Source organism: Bos grunniens, chromosome 1, assembly GCF_055505025.1.
Source record: "Bos grunniens cultivar Pamir isolate PY7600 chromosome 1, Bosgru_T2T1.0, whole genome shotgun sequence".
NCBI lineage: Eukaryota > Metazoa > Chordata > Mammalia > Artiodactyla > Bovidae > Bos > Bos grunniens.
This window is the reverse complement of record NC_141165.1, coordinates 16,572,809-16,589,288: the sequence shown is the minus strand read 5'-3', so window position 1 is coordinate 16,589,288 and position 16,480 is coordinate 16,572,809. Positions and strand designations below refer to the sequence as shown.

The 16,480-nt window shown below is 46.7% G+C and overlaps 1 protein-coding gene across 1 annotated transcript in view; it reads right to left on the bottom strand.

Moving 5' to 3' along the window:
• DSCAM (DS cell adhesion molecule) overlaps nt 1–10,707 on the bottom strand; it is an 859,211-nt gene extending 848,504 nt beyond the window's left edge. The window contains exon 1 of the mRNA XM_086341570.1: nt 10,406–10,707. Coding sequence (XP_086197696.1) covers nt 10,406–10,448 — 43 coding nt within the window. The 5' untranslated portion in view covers nt 10,449–10,707. The remainder of the gene's footprint in view (nt 1–10,405) is intronic.
• Nucleotides 10,708–16,480: the final 5,773 nt, after the last annotated feature.

Here is a 16,480-nt window from a genome sequence, read left to right as displayed (position 1 = left end):
GGTTGCCATTTCCTCCTCCAGGGGATTTTCCTGACCCTGGGATCAAACCTACATCTCTTACCTCTCCTGCATTGCCAGGCAGGTTCTTTACCACTAGTGCCGCCTGGATTCTCAAGCTACCAGCATCTAAATTAGAAGTCCCTCTTTGGGATCACAAGTCCCTCTACTCAGGGTCTTCCCTGTTACCAGCCCCCATGAGTAACTCTCCCCAAAGCTGTCCAAATCTTTGTGGGAGTCAGTGAAGCCCCAGCCCCACATACGCATGCCCTCTCAGTAAATCACTTCACAAACAAAGCTCCCCAACAGTGCACTGGGGGCCATGAAGCTTTATCAGGTCAACATTCTAGCTATTGTCTGACTGACCCTCTACCTCCATCAGGGGTTGGGCAGTCTCTTCCCAAGCATGCTTTTCTGGAGCTGGGTTTCACCACCTGGATAATAATAACACAGAGACTTCGGCCTGCACACCCCAGAACTGTTGAACCAGACCCACCGGTGATCAGAGCTGGAAACTATACAACCAGCTAAACAAAAGATCACATGAGCCTTACACATAGTCAAGCTGAAGGTCCCCTGGGGGAGGGAAAAAAATGGCAAAAACACATATCAGAGTTAGATTTCAGGAGCTTTTCAAACTGCAGACTGCAAGGAGATCAAATCAGTCAATCCTAATGGAAATCAACCTTGAATATTGGAAGGGCTGATGCTGAAGTTGAAGCTCCAATACATTGGCCCCATGATTCAGAGAGCCGCCTCATTATAAAAGACCCTGGGAAAGACTGAGGGCAGGATGAGAAGTGGGTGGCAGAGGATGAGATGGTTGAATAGCATCATTGACTCAAAGGACACAAATCCGAGCAAACTCTGGAAGACAGCGAAGGACAGGGAAGCCTGGAGTGCCGCAGTGCCTGGGGTCACAGAGTCGGACATGACTGAGTGACTGAACAGCCATGATAACAACAAACCAGTGAGAGGCTCGTGGGAGAAAAACCATCTAGGAAATGTCCAAACTTCCTCCCTGACCCAGCCTACTTGCACTTTGAGAACCAGTAGCCCTGATCCTGGCCTGGAGGCACCATAAACTGGAACATGGTTCAAGGCATCCACAGACTGGCTTCCGGTCAGCATGGCTCTCTCCTCCCCACTCACAAAACTGCTGTCTGGATATGGGAGTCCCTTCCTCCGTATGCTCGGTCTTCCCATAAACCTTAACTTCCATGGCCTCCAGGCACCTGATATCCCAGAGGTCTACAGGGAATTCTCACCTTCCCATAGCCACTGATGGGGTGGCAGAGTGATGTGGCAGTGTGGGTGGGAGGAGAAGAAGGGGTCTCTTGTGATTCCAAGTCAGAGCGGGTGGTGCTCAGTGATATGAGATCTCATCAGACATAGATGAACCAACTACTGATCAAAGTAATTACACCAAACAAATACGTCAAACAAAAATTTTCTACCCTCGTTTCTACATAAAAATATCCACCAAGCCTATTGTAAAACAATAGCTACCAAAGATTTGATAGTTATTGATCTTGGTGAGTCATAACATATGCACGCACATGACTGGTAATTCACCACCCTACTCATCTTCTGCCCCCATGTCAAGGTACCAGAGAGGCACCTGCCATCTTTGGCTTTAGCAACTTGAATCATTTATGAAAGAATAATTCTGTACCTTAGAGAGCATTTCATATGTTTTACACATTTCCTTTCACTGGCCGAAGAACTAGACGAATGGCTACCCTTTGCAGGAACCAGCTGTGACAAGGTGCAGGAAGGGTGATAAAAAACTACCATGCCCTGTCTATGGAGTCCAGTTGCTCATTTCACTAATAATGTCAGTTGTGGTTGTTACTGTTGGGGTCTTCAGTTCATTCCTGAAGTCTCCCACGTAATATTACAAAGCATCATTATTTCTACCCTGGCAGCTACAAATCAGTTATTAAAAATGCTCTACAGCTGATATTAAGAAATAAACATGGTAATTAGGCAGACTGGGACTTGGGGTTTGGGGTGTCTTATGGGAACTCAAGATCAAATCATGCCACAGTGGGGCTAGAGTGGAGAGAAGAAATGAGTCTCAAGTTTCCCTAATGAGAAAGTGTGTTTACTCAAAGGCTTCCACAATAGAGCTCAGGTATACATTAAAAAAAAAAGTAAAATTTAAAAACACAGCAAATTGCCGTGGTTCTAATTATCTTCATGCTTTGCCTTTCTCTTACAACATAATTGTAAAAAATTACCCATCGCCCTGAAGTCCCTGTGATGAGTGATAAAACAGGTCTCATGAGAAAAATCAATGCTTTCTTCAATATTAGGAAAAGGAATCAATGGTAAGAGTCTCCACTGCCTTCAGCCATTTCAAGCGACATAGCTCCACAGCGTGTGACATAGGCCATCTCGGTCAGCATCCAATGGACCAGGAGCCACGCACAGAGGCTGTTTCATCACTCAGTCTATGAGGATGGAGACGATGCCTGGGGACCCTGAGGTCATCGGCTTCTTCACTGAGAGTGTTATTTACCACCAGTGTTGTTTTGCAGAAGCATCCAATAATTTGAGATTCAGGTATCCAGGAAAAAAAAAAACTATAAACTGACTTCACTGTGTTAGTATTAATATTAATGCACAGTGAACAACAAAAAGGCTTCCTTAAGTTTTCTGTAAAGCCAAGCTTAAAATTGTTCCCTGGTTCACCATTTTAATATCAAAGGAGGCAAGGCTCATATGAACCAAAATCTGCAATTAATTCATTCAAGGCTCTTTCTATCACCTCATCAAACCTGCCTGTTCTATACTCTGGGAAGATGGGCTACAAAATATCCCCACTGCATAGATATTTCTTCACAAAATTAAAAAAAATAATGCCTTTCACGTATCATAATCTGGGGTAGCTCTGGCTTTTGTTCAGATGTTCAACCTATCTACAAACCAGCAGCATTTCAACACAAATTTAAGGATTCTATCGTTAATAGAAAACAATGTATACTTGGGGCTAGTAAAACCAAAATACTACCCAGAACAAATGCAGTCTGAGTAAGGAAGAGTATTTCATTCCTAAGAGCAAGTGTGTTCATTTGTCTTTGTCTGGGAACGTTAATGTCAATCAAGTCAGCCTGCATGACACGGCCGAACCCATCTGGACTGGCCAATTAGAAGAGTATATACCACAATTTTTTAAATCTCAAAAATGTAATATCTGATTAACATAGAGGAGCCTGCAATAATCACAAGATCCTAAACGTGAACACTTCTCTTAATCGCTCTCCTTTAAACATGCATGTGGATTCACTCTTCTATCCTCTGCTGCTGAGCATCTTCACAAAAGGCGATGCTCACTGCGAAGTAAGCATCTGTAGCAGCCTTGCAAGTTCAACATGCTCCCTTCTCTTCATTCCTCTGTTCCGACCTACCCAAGCTCAGTTTCCAAATAATACAGATACTGGCTCCCCACCCCCACCTCCCAAGTCTGACATGGACTGAAGTCCTGAGAGCATTTCAAGAAATGCTTTGAACTCGTTCAAAGCAATTTCTCAATATTTCTGCAAGGATTGGTGTGCTTTACTTTCCCCTCCAAAAGAAAAAAAAAAGTCTCTAAGGTGCTGGCAAGGTAAGGGAAGCCCACATTTCCTATGGAGGTGATCTCACATTTTCAATTCTTTCGCTTTTCCAGCCGCTGCATTTTAAAACAGCTTCCTATAAATAGGACTGCTTGCTCACTCTTAAATCTTACTCACTGTCTTCTGCGTAAAAATAACTTAAATAGGGATGCAGGCAAGATTCATTAATCCCTGTCATCCTTTCTCTCTATGTAGTAGCCTCTTCCCTCTTCTTATCTCATCATCTTTCTTGTCAGCCCCATTTATCCCTCTCCATTACGCCAAGATATGTATTTATATAACACAGGAGGCTTAAAGACCCAAAATTAATCCAAATGAATGATTTTTTTAATTATAAGTATTGATAAATATAGGATAAAGACAGATCTCCAAAAAAATCAAACAATGATAAATATAATCTCCAGGACACCTTATTCTTGTATTGGAATACAAATCGCAATTTTAACGTTAAATCATATTCCTTTCATGTTACTTTGACAAAGGAACCAACTTTTACATTTGGTTCTGCTCCAAAATAAGAAAAAAACACAGTGATGAGACAGACACCCATACATCAATAGAATGCTTAAGAAAACAGTAATGTGATTTTTTTAAAGACGATTAAGGCCTAAGAAGCTGAGCTTCGTTTTGATGTCCTGGGTGGCTCTTTGATGGAGAAATGAATTCCCAGGAACCCCTAGGGAAACTTATGTGTCGGTTTGATGTTTCTAACTGGCTTTCAGAATGCGACAGGGCTTTAAACCTCGAATAGGATGTTTGGATCGTGCCACTTAGCCGTGTACACTTGAGAACAAGGGGTCCGATGCATTTATTGACTTATTTTCTGTGACACTTGACCCAATCCAGGTCACAAAGAGCACCTAACGTAATTACATCGTTGGTACGTAACTGTGATGAGGTCCTATCCCATATTCCAAATGTGAATCCAGTTTGGAAAAGAGAAGAAAATGCCCCAGAAGCAGTTTTAGAAAATAAACATTTCTAAAGCCAGGGAGTCAGTACATCAGACAAGATGGCAGAAGCCAAGCAATCCACACTGTTGCTTTAGTGCGTTTCTCATCGTGGCTTATACAGTAGAATTAGAGATGCGGAGAGAGCAGAAGCAAACAAGGACAGCAAGGAAGGACAGACGGACAGACGGAGGCATTAGAGAGAGGCAGACGGGAGGGAAGAGGGATCGGAGGAGGGGAGAAAGCTCTGCCCATCACTCTCTCCCTTCTTTCTGTTGGTCAATGGACATCTGTTTGTAGTCACCCTGCAAGCACTTTGCTCTGTGCTAAGGACACACGCTGACATGGTAGGAGCCTCGCATTCCAGTAAGGGAGGCAGACACTAGCCAACCAAGCACGAAATAAACAAGACTTACAGATTACCCTAGACACTATCAAGGAAATGCCCAAGGTTTCAGGAAACAGCATAATGCAGGAATCTAATTTTGAGGGGGAGGGGGAGCAGGTCTCTGAATCCAGTCTTTCTGAACCTCCTGACCAGATGCTATCTAACCTCTGAACCCAAAACCGGTTATCAGCACCAGCCGGGTGGCGCTGCCCTCGCACCGCGAGGGTGGACCGTGAGCCACCGACCGAAGGAACTCAGAACTGCACAGTGGGTACAAGTCGGGCTGCTGGAACCTTCCATCCTCATGTCTTATCTTACTTAACCCGTAAATTCAGCAAGGGGATGCAAATCTGAATGTTGCCATATTTTGCAAACATTAAGGAACAGAACATAAGTATGCGGGAGGGGTAGGAGAGATAAGATGAGAATTTAAGATGAGAATTTCTGTGCTGGGTACTCTGGACTGTGAAGAGTTAACACGCGGTCCAGGCGAACAGGTGATGCCCAGTGTGCCTGGTGGAGCGAGGTGGGGTGGGGGCGGGGGCGGGGGCGGGGGGGGTGCTGGGCTCGGAGCCCTGGTCAGCAGGGATGGCCGGACTGCAGAGGAGTGGCGTGCCGGGCTCACCCCTGTCCCCAGCACCCGGAGGCGGGGTGGAGAGGGGAGAAGCGGGGACACGGCGGTGGAGACGCCTCCGGAATGACATTGGAAGGTCAGCCAATCAGGCGCGCTGCTGCGCCCGAGCGGCCACCTCCGCCGACAGGAGGCGCTCGCGGACCAGGCTCCCCCGCGAAGCCGGAGGGGAGCGGGATGCGAGCGCGCCCTCCGCGGCCCCCCCTCCCCGTCCGGACACCGCCTCCCTGCTTCTCTGCACCTCCTGGGTTTCAGTAGATTGCTACGGGCCTCCTGGGGAACGTTGGGAACAAAGACTGCGGACCCTGCCTCGCCGGCGGCGGCCGTAGCCCGCGCATCGATTGCTCCTGTTGGGCTGAACTCCGGACCGCTGAGGCTGGACCAGGCGAACTTAAGATGCCGTGGGGAGGAAAGGCTCCGGCCGCGGCGCTCAGCCCTGCGCCTCGGAGGCGGCGAGGAGCCTGCGTCTGCCCGGCTGAAGGCGGCCGCGCCAGTCTTGTGAGGTTTGCCGCCCACTAGTGTCCTGTGGCAAGGACACAGTTGACATGCAGGTAGCACCACCTCGCCATCTCCCCATTTCCCCGGCCGCCGGTGCAGCCAGTCCCCGGAGCCCGCGTGAGCGCAGGGCGGTGCCGCGAAGATGCCCAGACGCCGCGTCCACCAGCGAGCGCCACGGGCCTCCCCGCTGCCCCGCCGAGACCCCCCCCTGAGACCCGGCAGGGGGGCGTGCCGACTACTCTGCCCTACCTAATGCTAACTGTATTATTTCCACTGCCTATTAATTATTTATGAGGCGCATTCATAATCTCAGCCGTAGAATTCAGCTCATTTTGTGAAATCTGGATGCCGTAGATTTTATGAATGCATCCACTGGGACGATCCACCGTTTTCTTTTTCCAACATCAATTTCCAGTTTCCTGCTGTAGTCTTAGGTTTCTCCCTATAAAATGACCTTCCCTATTTATTTTTCTCGCGCGCGCTCTCCCTCTCTGCTTTACATGAAGGTTCAGGGCCCATTGCACTGAGTCTCCTTAGGAAATATTCCTTGCATCTCATCCAGACACATCAATGATAAAGCACTCTGACAGCTACCTGGAGGTCCAGGAATTAGGGATTTAGATTGGTTTCCCCTCCCCCCTCGGTCACCATTATTTCCCGGATCGGCCTACCAATTCTGCCCAGTAAGTCACTGAGTCTCCGAGGCAGCACCAAACTGCAGTCACACCGAAGTGACATTCAGGAGACAGTAAGAAGTGGAGAAGGACTGGCTGGCATTTAATAAAGGTCTGCATGGGATTTTGTTTTCCCACGTAGGGCATCTTGTAGGGGCACACAAGCTCAAGAGACCTAGAAAATTTTTCTGAACCGTATAATTCTTGGGTAGAATTTAAATCTGCTTAATAAAAATGGGAGAGAGAGATGAGGAGGAAGCCCTGGAATTATTCACCTGGTAACATGTTTTTTTCTTATTTCCGCATATTTACATAAACAAACATCAACTTAAAACCCTGAAGGTGAATTTGCACTCATAAATGCCTGCTCCTAAATTTAAATAAATACAAGTTTTTGGTCCATAATTCCCTGTGGAGATGACAGGGGCTGCTGAAAGGCTCTGCAGAGCCCACTTGCCCTTTGACAAACACCCTTCTCTCCCCAGCACCCACTGTCTCTAAGCTCCACAAGCTCCCTGAAAATGGCAAAGCCCCGTACCGCATGGCTCAGGAAAAAAGATGCTGTCAGGGACATATGTGTACCTAACAACAGAGACACAAGGGTACTCGCAAAAATGTATTATACAGAATAAATCTGCTTATTAGTCATTATTCTGCTTGTCTGAAGGCCCACCTATGCGTCTAACAGGAACAGTAAACTAGAATGTTCTCCCCAGGGTTAAAGCCAAGAGAAACTGTGATAAGACACAATGCAGTGTGATCCCATTCCAAGGCAAGGTTGTGAGATGTATCTACATATAGGGACTCCCCCTTCCCTGGCTCTGTAGCTGAAGCTCCCTCAGAGTATTTCCAGAACATTTTGGGACAAGTTGTCTGCTTTAAAGCATGATGACTGCACCTGATCAGGTGAGGTAATTCATTCAAGGGTTTAACCCATGAAGGGACTGTTCTCTGTTTTACCCCCAATACTGTCTGCAGCCTGTTCAGCAATGATGCTTTCATTAAGAAAAAAAAAAAAAAATGTACATTCCATTACATCTGTAGGAAAAATGTTGTTGTCTATAGTTAACATGCAGACACACTGTGGGCTTATTTTATGAGTACCCCAAAATATCAAACTGCATAATCTTTGACAACTAGGCTTTTTTTTTTTTAAATCATGTCAGACATTTTGATGCCTGAGACCTAGTAGTAATCGGTTCTGTTTATTAGAATTCATAGATCTTTTATCACATACATTTAGAATTTTTTTTTTAAATTAAGGTAGGCCAAAAAATGACAGTCATTTAAAAAAAAAATCTCAATGTTTTTCAAGTCTCATTCAGTTAGGTAAGAACCGTTTAATTTCACATTTTGAAATATGGTCCTATGAACAAACATCATTCCAAACTGGACTCTCATTTCATTTTGACACGACTATATATTTTTATGATCCTTTCCACAGTATGCATTGAACATCATTCCTTGAAACTCCTTAAAGTTAGTTCCCCCCACAAATGAGAGTCCAAAGCTCTACAGTCAGGCCTTTTTTTTTATGCCTCATTTATAAAGAGAGGGCCATTTTTATATAGAAGATTCCATATCCTTCTGGATCACAACATGTAATATAGCAAAGTAAAATTTTCATTTGCATGTGCAGTCTATGTCTCATATTGTGAAATCTATGTGTATTCATTATAGTATCAATAATGGTGAGTATTAATCAATTTTAAGGGTCCTGAAAAAGGTGTAAGAAGATAAGGCTCATAAGACTCGATATAAATGCACTTACATAGCCTTTGTACATATTGTCCACCAAGTAGATTATTTGAGGTTTTATACAATTTGCTCATTATTTTAGTAAAACTAATTCCAAAAAAAAAAGTCACACATCTCAGCATCTCTGTCTCAGAGACAGCACCAGACCTATTTCTGTCATGTACAAGTATGAAACTGTAGAACAGATACCAATTGACTGACAATCAGAAGCACAACCTCTTTGCTCATCCTGGAATACATACTTCCCAATAGGGTAGAAATGATGTTTCATCCCAGAGCCCAGGCCTTTCTGGGGAACCCCAGGGGTGTATGCCCTGACAGGTGAGACAGGCCATCAGGGCTCTGTGGCTCTGAAACATGTATGTGAGCATTTCTCTGTGTTCCCTGAGTTCATGTTGGCAGAGCACCAGAAAGGGCCGCCTTTCCTCATGCATCACCACACATTAGCTCCAGCAGATCTATCCCCCTAGGTAAATTCCCGCGAGGCTGCAGAGGAGGCATAGTGCCCTCTGGGAAAGATGGGTGTCATGTCAGAACTTGTTGCAATTCTTTCCTGCTAGGAAATCTCAACATGAAAGTTTTGAACACGTTGCTTTAGGTGATATTAGAGAGTGAAGTCTCCTTAACGTTAATTTCAGGCTTCCCTTCTCACAGTCTTCCCTTTTCTTAGTCATCTTTTTTCCCCTTAATTTTACAAAGTTTATGCATTTCCCCTGGCCTGTCAGTGTGTTGATTTTTAAAGTACTATCCTGGTAGGCAAAGAAAATGCACCTCAATGCAGCTGACACTCAGAGCTGCCCTGTGCATCTTTCAGGAGAATCTTCCAGCCTCCCCTTGGCTTCTGGTATTTTCTCACAAGGGCGAGATTTTCTTTCCTTCTACCCCCTCCCTCCCACTTCCTCCCTTCTGGGTAGGGGAGTCTGCTTAATGGTTTAATTTTAACTGTCAGCAAGTCATACATTTTATGCAGATTTGTGTTCTGAAATTTGAAATGGGAATTTCAACTGTAGCTACTCCCAGGCAATGCCAAATGATAACAATTTCCTCTCCTTCCCAAATGAGAGGAAGCCATTCATACATGCGAGTTCATATTTACAGGGTGACAGGCGACTGAAGGTGCAGTCACACTTGCTAATTGGATCTGACTCAGTCAAGAGCAATAGCTTTTCAAATATCCAGGAAGAAAGCATTTCAAGATAAAATATCAGATCGGTATAAGGAAAGGAATGCTATTTGCAATAGTCACGGATTTCATTTATACAACTATACAGGTGTTTTGCAGAATTTGTCAACATTTCAGATGATGTAATGCTTATCAGTGCATATTTTTACATAAATGATGGTGGGGACTCTGTAGTACCAAGAAGGTTGGGGGGGGGGTGCGGGGGCGGGTAGAAGGACAGATCTTTCTTAAAGGCTTCTCTTGCTGCTGGAGATGAATTGCAGCAGAATTAAAGCACATGTTTTAAAAGCTTAAAAAGCTTAGAATCTGAAGGCAGACGCTCTGAAATGACCCTTCCACCTGCCTGCACTTGGAATGCCATGTCCCTTGGAGGCTGTGAGGTGTCCAAGTGGCCATCCTACCGTCTCTCTTCTTACCAAACCTGGTTTATTCTGAATGAGGCAGCTAGCTAGTATAGGAGTTAGCTCGAGCTGTCACTTTGCTAGGTAAGCGCCTTTAAATGATTACAGAGCAATTTTTCCCCCGTCTCTCTTCATTGCTTCCTCTCCTCCCCCAAAGAAATATAAATAATATTTCTTAAAAATAAAAGCCTGAAAATGTCAACCCTGTTGGGGGAGGAAAAGGGAGAGACTTCGTCCATGCATCCACTCCCCCCACAACCCGGTCCATCCAAGAAATGAAATTCATCACAAACCGAAAGGCTCACCATTCGCGAAGCTCTGGAACAAGGAGAGGGCCAGTATCCACATGCCCCTGCTGCTCCCCGGCCTCCCGCGAGCGCCGCGCCGGCCTCGCCCCCCGCGCTCCGCCCGGCTCCGCTCGCTCGCCACCCGCCCGGGGGCCGCCGCCCGCCCGCCGCCGCCGCTGCTGCCGAGCCGCCCGGGCACGCGGCGCGGCCGGGCTCCGGGGCGAGGGCTGCGCTCGCCGCGCGCCGCGCTCCTGCACACCTGCTCCCGGGCGCCGCGCCCAACGCTGCGGCCAGAGCGGGCCGGCGGGGCTGCAGCCCAGGTGCGCCGTCAGCTCAGGGGGCCGCCGGCAGGTCGGCAGGTGGACCGAGCCGCACACGCGGGCGTGAGCTCATCCCGGGCGCCCGGCGCCCAGACTGCGCAGCAAGCGGCCTCCCGTGCGCCGGCCCTCAGCCTCCGCATCCAGGCAGCAGGCGGGCGGGCAGGCTCATCTTTTCCTCTCCTGCGGCCCGAATCACATTGATCCCTCGCTAACCTTCCCTGGCTGGGAGGCGGGCGGGCGGGCGAGGAGCGAGCGGAGCGGAGGCGAGCGGGGACCCCCCTCCCCTGCCTCTGGCCGCTGGGGCGCTCTGCAGTCTTAAAGCAGCAGCGGAGAAGTGGAACCGAACTGGAGGCAGGACCGGCGAGAGCGCAGCCACCGCACAGTCACGCACAGTCATCAGGATGCATGTCTTCGAGGCTTAAATACTCATTTCAACAGCCGATTGTTTTTAGTTATTTTCTTGCCGGTTGCTAATAAGATATGACCAGAGGTGACTCTTCCCGAAGGTTGCCAGATAAGCAGAGGTGACCAGGAAACGGTGGCAGTTTTAATAAAATGTGCAGCTGGATTTCGCTTTCGTATTTACTGTTATAAAAGTCCAGTTCATTTGCCTAAAGGGGAATGCAGCTTTCCAATCCTGCTGCTACTATAAAGATCTCTATGGTTTCACGGGCTAATTTTTAATTATCTCAAATACATAGTAGACTACAAACACAGGCAATTCTAATTTTGCTCTCCGAATGGTGCCAAAAAGAAAAAAAAAAAAAAAAACCACCTGATTAAAATTGCTGATAATCTGAGTAATTCCAAACATATAATCCCTCCTACTTTAGTGTGAAAAGCCAATATGGCAACATTTCCTGAATGTTCAGTAGGTGGTTGAAGTCATAATAATATTTAAATAAAATCTTGAGAAAGGGCATACTTCCATATTCCATCACTTGGGAAAATAACAACCAACAGGGTTTGAACGCACCCAATTTAGGATCCAAGGTAGAATTTCAGGGGCTAGGCAAGAAAGACTGAGGGGGATCTTTTGAGCTGGGGAGGGCAGTCCCGTGGGAAATGAATTGGGTTTCCTGGACACTGTGTACCTTTTGCCTAAGCTCCATGGTCTCCTCCAAACACAAACAGGAATTCAGCACACCTAGAACAGCTCACAAAATAACAGGAGAAGCAAATGGTGAGGCAGAAACAAAATGGTGTTTTACCAGAGTTGGGCACAAGATGGCCAGGCCCTGTGTATGAGGAAGGGCCAGCAGAGCCAGTGATGCTGCTCGCTCGCCATCGCTCTGCAGCTGCAGGTGGTCACGTGCTGCCGCCCACTCAGGACCGCCAGCCCAGCCCTGCACCCTGCCACACTCCCCAGTGTCCTCCAGCTTCGAAGGCCCAGGGTGCTCAGACTCTGGGCTCTCCTAAACACAGTCCAAGAAGGCAGGTATTGGGGTGATTTCTATTCCTGCATCCACCTCCTCTATCCATTCATTCAATTCACAGATTCTTAACTGCATCGCAGCCATCTGTGAGGCTCCATTCATTCAGCCTTAGCAGTCAGGCACTCCAGCACTGGGGTTAGACACACTGGGGGTCAGAGCCCAGCTTGGCCACTTACCTGACTTGGGTGGGGCTTGTGCACGTTACTTGGGCCTCATCCTCATACAGAAAGGAAATTATCAAGGTTCCTGGCTCCTATAGTTGTGCAGATCTGATGACATATTCCTAGCAAGTGGTCACTGTGATAAATGATAACCATGGTTATTACTGAGTTTGGGAGCAAGACGGGCTACATAATTTGCAAGGTTTAGTGCCAAATGAAAATGGTGGTGTTAGTGGGGGGAGAGGGCTTCTTTTACCAAAAGGAAAAAGGTGCTATTTAAAGAGATAAATATAAAGCTTTTTATTTGCTTATTTAATGCCACACCCCATTGGGCACAGGAATAGTCCCGGCTGAGTGCATTTGACTCAGAAAAGTTCCAGTGGCCCATATCCACCACCCTTCACTGGACCCATGGCTGTGCCCCCATCAGAGCAGAGGGGGAAGTCCACCTCCCTTTCCTGCAGGTTGTTGCCCCAGTGTGGGGTGGACAGGAGATCCCCAAGGGACTGCAATCTCCATGCTGGACAGCACTCAAATCTCCTATAGTTGTGCAGATCTGATGACAGATCTACATGGGGGAAGGGGGGAGCGGTGGCCCTGGTCAAGTTCGATGTGGAATATGCCATAGCAAGGGTGATCTAGGGGAGGAGCATCCTAAAACACTATGCTGATTCAAATGCCCAACCTCAGCACCCCCTGTGTGGTACCCAGGCCCAACCCATAGACTACAGGCATCGACCCAAGTCTGCTCTTCCAGCATGACCCAGTGTCTCCTAATCAGAAAGTAGGAATGATTGCCAATGGGGAGGTGGAGGTTGATCAAGGCCAGAAGCACCACGGGGTAGCGGGTGGGGGGTTGATGGGCAGCCTAGAACCTTTCCAGGAGGTGACAGGACACAGAACGGTGGGAGAGCCATAAGCTCAGGAATAAAATTACTTTCTAAAATTGATAAAGATTTTTAAGATGGTAACCACAGAGCATTTAACCCCAAGAACAAGCCTCTCTGGTAAGGGGGATCCCAGGGCAAGAGTATCTGTCACCAGCAAACCCCATTGGGGTCCCCCGAGAAAAATAAGATGGCACGTAGGAGATAAGTTCAAACATCTTCTTCTGTGTTCAGTCTAGTTTTAACTGGCCGACAGAGTGCCCAGTGCAGAGGCCTTGTGAATAACACATCAGATTACAGTTCTCAGCAGGGAACTGCCGCCAGCCACTGAGTTGGCCAGGCACCCTGTGGAGAAGCACTGCACATGGCACCTCGATTCAAGATGGCAGAAACGGGTCGTGTGCAGAGATGCTGCACCCGCATCTGGCCGTGAGCAACAGGACTGTGCAGGACCAGAGATGACTCTGCCCCTCCCTCCACGGACCGCAACTCCACAAAGACGCCCCATCCACAGCCTGTCTGGGAAATCGTGTGTTCTAGAGCTTGCTTCCATCTCTCCATTCTTTGACTAAAGAATATTACTATCCTCTGCTTTTGAATACAACTTGGTGTCCTTTTATTGATGTGACACCACACAGAAGACCCCAACTCAAAAGGGTTTATAACACATTGGTCTAAACTCCATGAAGTCAACCCTCTGCAGTTGTCCAGCTAATGCATCTGCAGCAGACTGAGTCAGTTAACAGTGCAGAATGAGCCTGACAGAGTACCAAGCTCTCTTTGCACAGTGTTTTCATAACATACTTCAGGGTTTCCCTGATGACTCAGTGGTAAAGAATCTGCCTGCCAATGCAGGAGACACTGGTTTCCATCGCTGATCAGGGAAGATCCCACACGCTGCAGAGCAACTAAGCCCATGCGCCACAACTATTAACCTACTCCAGTATTCTTGCCTGGAGAACCCCATGGACAGAGGAGCCTAGCGGACAACAGTCCATGGAGTCACAAAGAGTCAGAACTAAAATGACTTAGCATACAAGCCCCTACACATACACACTCTGTCCTCCTACTGCTCTCGGTCAGCCTTCTCAGCAGAAGAGAGACAAAGTCAAAGAAGCTGCTTTTGTGTCCACTTGAATGATATTAAATAAGAAATAATACTCATTTGGGGAGCATCATCATTCTAATTACATGGTCTGAGGCTCCTCTGTTTTCTGTTAGATCAAGAAGAGCATTTCTGAAATGGTAGCATTTGAGCTGGGTTCTAAAGGAGATGGGGATGAGTAAGGAGAGCGGTCAAAGAGGGGTGCTCCCCCCCTTTCTGATGCATGGAGGTCATTCGGACCAAGAGATACACAGTTCCCCAAATGGAAGCTGTGATAGCGTCCTCGAGCTGCTGAAACGAGCCCCACATACTAGATGACTCGACAGAACAGACATGTACTGTTAGTTCTGGAGGACAGAAGTCCAAAATCAAGGGGTGGGCAGGCCTACACTTCTGAAACCTGCAAGGGTGAATCCTTTCAGGCCTCTCCTAGATTCTGATGGTGGCCAGAAGTCCTTAGCATTCCCTGGCTTGTAGATTCATCCCTCTAGTCTCTGCCTTTGCTTGAACTTCTCCCTCTGCACATCTCTGTGTCTCTTCCCTTCTTCTTAGAAGGACAGCAGTAATATTCAAAAAGACTCACTGAAATCTGGTGTGACCTCATCTTAACTGATTATGTGACCCCATGGACTGCAGCATGTCAGGCCTCCCTGTCCCTTACCATCTTGCAATGAGCCTATTTCCAAATAAGGTCACATTGAGATACTGGGGCTTAGGCTTTCAATATCCTTGGAAAAGGCACATTTCAAGCTGTAACATGACCCAAAATCAAAAGACAAAAAGCATGAGAAGTGTTTCCGAGAGAAAGGAACAGGAGTTGAATGGGGACCTCTCTCATGCCCCACCTCTCACTTTCACCGTGTGAACCTGAGGTCCATTTGTAGAGCATGTGACCAAAGCAGAAGTTCAAACTTTACCCTGAAGTCTCAGTTTCTCCCCTTGGAAACTAAGATAATTATGTCTGCTCTTCTTATCTTCATTGTTGAGATGATTAAATAAGATATGAGAATTCGCTGAGATAAATATTACACAGAGAACAACTACACATAATCATTACTGTGTACAAGTGGACCTGCAGAAGCATTTTGAGTAAACTTATTACTTGATAAAGCTTCATTTTGGCTGCTAGTGCTTTGATTAAGTTGAAATCAGGCACTATTATACCTCTGGCCTCAGAACTGCAAAGGGCAGAGATGATCAAGACTGTTAGCAATGGCCAATCCATTTCCTCTTCCAGTGAACTGATGCAGACCCTCAACAAATGTCTGGAGATGTCTGCCACCTCCAAGTCGTTCTAACAATTCCTGGGAGCTTAACAATGAATAAGTCTGGATGGGGAAGGGCAGTAGGGAACCTCTGGGCTGCTTGAAATGTTCTGTGTCTGGCAATGTCTGGTTGGAAGTTACAAGAATACATACATATATAAACATTCATCAAGTTGTACACTTACTATTAGTGCCCTTTATACACTGGACTGCATAAAATAGAGACTATAACACAGTTCCTACTGATATCACAATTTAGTGGAGGATTCAGATAATAGTTAAAACCAATTGATCAGAAAAACTCTGTAATGGGGACTTTATAATCAGCACGACTAACTCAGCCAGCTGGGTGTGTGTGTGTGTGTGTGTGTGTGAGAGAGAGAGAGAGAGAGAGAGGGAGAGTTGGGGGGGGGTGGATTAGGTGTAACAGGAAATGGGACAGGAATGGAATAATTGGTAAGATGAGGTTTTGAACTTCATACTGAAGGCAAAAGGAAGCTTTGATGGTAGTAAGCAGGAAGTGAGACAAATTAGATTTGTTTTGCAAACATTCCTTTAGAGGCACATTGGAAAATGGCCTGAGGGTCTCAAGAAGGACACAGGAAGACCTTTAGGGAATTAGCCTGAGTCCAGAGGGTAAATGAGTAAGACCTGGTTTGGCCTTGGGATGAAGACATTTGTATGGTATAATATAAGGAAATATTTAAAAGGTGAGATGATCAGTCAGAAATCCTACTAATGGTGATGATAGTTGATGTCACTATCAGCGTGGTGGTTCTTTATCTCCTCAGCACTGGTGCGTCCAGTTCTGTATTCAGTTAAAATTCTTGTCTGTGAGACAAGGGCTGTTACTGTCTTTCCCATTCTTCAAACAGGGAAGCCTCAGCTCAGAGAGGCCCAGAAGCTTGCACTATAGCCT